This window comes from Dufourea novaeangliae, unplaced genomic scaffold (genome assembly GCF_001272555.1).
Source record: "Dufourea novaeangliae isolate 0120121106 unplaced genomic scaffold, ASM127255v1 scaffold244, whole genome shotgun sequence".
NCBI lineage: Eukaryota > Metazoa > Arthropoda > Insecta > Hymenoptera > Halictidae > Dufourea > Dufourea novaeangliae.
The window spans coordinates 97,966-100,772 of record NW_015374131.1 but is presented as its reverse complement, the minus strand read 5'-3'; the positions used below and the strand labels follow the sequence as shown (position 1 = coordinate 100,772).

General features: G+C 40.2%; 1 protein-coding gene across 1 annotated transcript; it reads right to left on the bottom strand.

Moving 5' to 3' along the window:
- Positions 1-772: 772 nt before the first annotated feature.
- On the bottom strand, positions 773-2,008 carry LOC107191243. The gene is made up of 2 exons (XM_015580232.1): positions 1,784-2,008; positions 773-1,537 (listed from the first exon to the last, which is right to left on the bottom strand). Exons 1-2 carry the CDS (start codon positions 2,006-2,008, stop codon positions 773-775), a joined length of 990 nt encoding a protein of 329 aa, XP_015435718.1.
- Between the last annotated feature and the right edge of the window lie 799 nt (positions 2,009-2,807).

Below are 2,807 nucleotides of genomic sequence, written 5' to 3'. Positions count from 1 at the left end.
GGGATACGTTGTCGCCGTCTCGGACGTTGCACTTCGCGGTCCGGTGTCTTATAAAACTCGTCTGTAGGCCGCGCGTAATCGCAAGGTCGCGTTGTACAAGGAAGAGATATCGTCGCGAAACCCGAACTGAACACCTGAGTGACCGTTGTCGCTCAGCCCGCTATCACGTATAAGAGATTAAAGCGGAGCGCGATTGTCGAAGAGCGAACGAACAAGGCGTAGAAGAATGTCACACGAGCCGAATCTGTCACGATGTAAATGAGAGCCGGAATACTGCCTTTTTCCCGGTTTTGAACAATCCTTTTTATAAGTTCTTTCCCCCTTCCTTTTGTTAGAAAACGCGCAAGATACGGGGTGGCAACAGGCTATGATTCACGATGGTCGCCGAAGCGAAGTTTTAGAATCGCTGACGTTTCCGTCAGCGTCTCGAAAAAAGACAACCACCCCTTTGCTTCCACGTGTTGCTGAATTAACGGTTTTCGCTCGTTCTTCGCGTTTGAAAGTAATATAGTAAAAGTGTGCAATGAAAAGAGGTTCTGAGAATACAGGATATAACAGTCTCATCTCATCTTTTCCCAAATATGGAAATCCATTCACAATATATTTACTCTCAACGTCCGATGCCAACCAGAATTTGATTCCGAACTTATCGGGTTTCTTGGGCATATACTGTGTAAATCTGCATCTTGCTTTTGTCGGAAATAGCTGATCATCAACAGTAATATTTGCACCTGGTTTGTAGCAGTTTTGGCTATTTTCTATATAATGTATCCTATACCTTCGAGATGAGAGCAAATTTGTCAGTCTGCAAACGCTGGCTCCGCTCGCTTCTTCTATCAAAACGAATAAATCGCATAATTTCTGTGAAACGATTTCTGCTCATTGTACGTGAAAAAAATGCAGGACCCCATTTTTTATTCCATAAATATGAAACGTTCAAATTTCTTGTTTCATATGCTCCACGTGCATATAAAATTGCAATAAAAGCATCTAAATCCGCTGAAGTTAGACTCCATTCGGATCCTAAAACTCGACGTGCTTCTGATTCCGTGCACGTTTTTATATGATTCATAGTGCGATAGTCAAGTATCAACGAAAATGCACTCCTTACTTTGCCTTTCATAACATTGCGTTTCGCATAACCCGTTGGCCCTGATATTTCTCTGAAAACAGTATGAAGCGAGGATCTTCCAGGTTCAGAACCTTCTTGAATTTTTTGCCAAACAGTTCCATCAATTGAAGTTTCACTATTCTGATCGTTCTCTTCACATTCGTCTTCGGAACTAGATAACAATCTCATTCTTTTTTGTCCCCTACGCGTATTCACAATGTTCTCATCCTCATTATCCGTGTCGAATAGCTCAGAGTCAGTGTCCAATAGATCATTATCATTCTCAAATATACCATCTTCATTCTCAGAATTCTCTCCTTTATCGATTTCAGATAACAGCTCGCTTATATTATTTATTTCTTCCAAGAATTTCCTTTGTCTTGACATTTTAGAGATAAATTTTTGAGTTTGAGTTTGAATAATCCACTAATAATAAAATATAAAAATTACTACTCAAAAGACCGCTCACGGTAGATAAGGGTATAGTACATATGATTATCAGGAAAAACGAAAGAAGAAGAGAGATAGATATTGAAAAATTAAGTAGCTATATATTATAGAAAAAGTCATGCAGTAAGTTCAAGAAAAATGAAAACCTGGAATTTAACAATTTTTATTAAAGTTTCAAAAGCGGTCATTTGACCGCTCTGGTAGGTTTAGTGTTAAACTTACCAGGAATGCATCATCATTTTTTATGTGTCTCGTTTCGGGTCCTCTTTTGCTTCTGTTTACCCTCGTACAGCAATCCCTGGCCATGTGCCCGATTTTATTGCAATTATAGCACTTCCTTGGTTGTCTGGCATTGTCACTCGGTGTCTTAGGCCCTTTCCTCTCAGGTCTCTTATTTACATGCAGAGTTTCCCTGGGATGTTCCGTCGTTTTATCCATCCTAGACATCCTTCCTTCTTCTAGTTTGGATCTCATATTCTGCTAATAGAACCTGTTTAACCTTTGCGGAAGTGAATTTTTCATCTGGAAGACTAGCTAAAGTCATATTTAGATTTTCGTAGCTATCTGGGTGTCACGCTAGCATCCTGTACGCAAGGACCTCGTCTTTGATCTCTGATCCAGCCTCCCTTAGGTTTTCCTCGTTTACTTTAACCTTAGATGCATAAGCGGACATACCTTCATCGTCTTTCATCTTTAAGTTGTAAAATTCCCTTTTTAGTTGCATAATGCGGACTCGAGACTTAGGCTGATGAATTTGTTTTAACGTTTCCCATGCCTCGAACGCGTTGGCATAATCTTCTATACGAACTTGTTGGTCTGCTTCGATATACAGGCCGATAGCCAGGAACGCTTTATTTTCAATAGTTTGGTGGTTTCTTACCTCTGTTTCCGTAGCATTTTCGGGGGGTATCTTTGTTGTCAGCACGTGGTCGAGCAGGCCTTTTTCTCTGAGATACCAACGCATTTCTGTTTTCCAGCTCTGGTAATTTGAATCTGACAGCTTGGTAATTTGGAATTCACCTTTTAATTCGCTTATTTTGGCGTACTTGTAACACTTTTAGTCTAATAAGAAGTTCACGTTTTACTTTGTGCGGGGCGCACTCTCGCTTTCAACGATCCCTTTTCACTTTATTTTCGTAAACTGGGCCCATAACCACTGTTAAGGATCGAGGCTTGAATAATACTTTTACTCCTCGTTTTAGTGATATACACTAACGGTCAAAAGTTTGGGTCCACTTCACAATGT

Bases quoted from the DNA above. Each gene is read 5' to 3' on its own strand.
- LOC107191243 (XM_015580232.1), bottom strand. From the start codon at position 2,008: ATGTCTAGGATGGATAAAACGACGGAACATCCCAGGGAAACTCTGCAT. The intron at 1,538-1,783 runs GTAAGTTTAACA...TTTTATTATTAG, and splicing joins AAAATGATGATGCATTCCTG to TGGATTATTCAAACTCAAAC.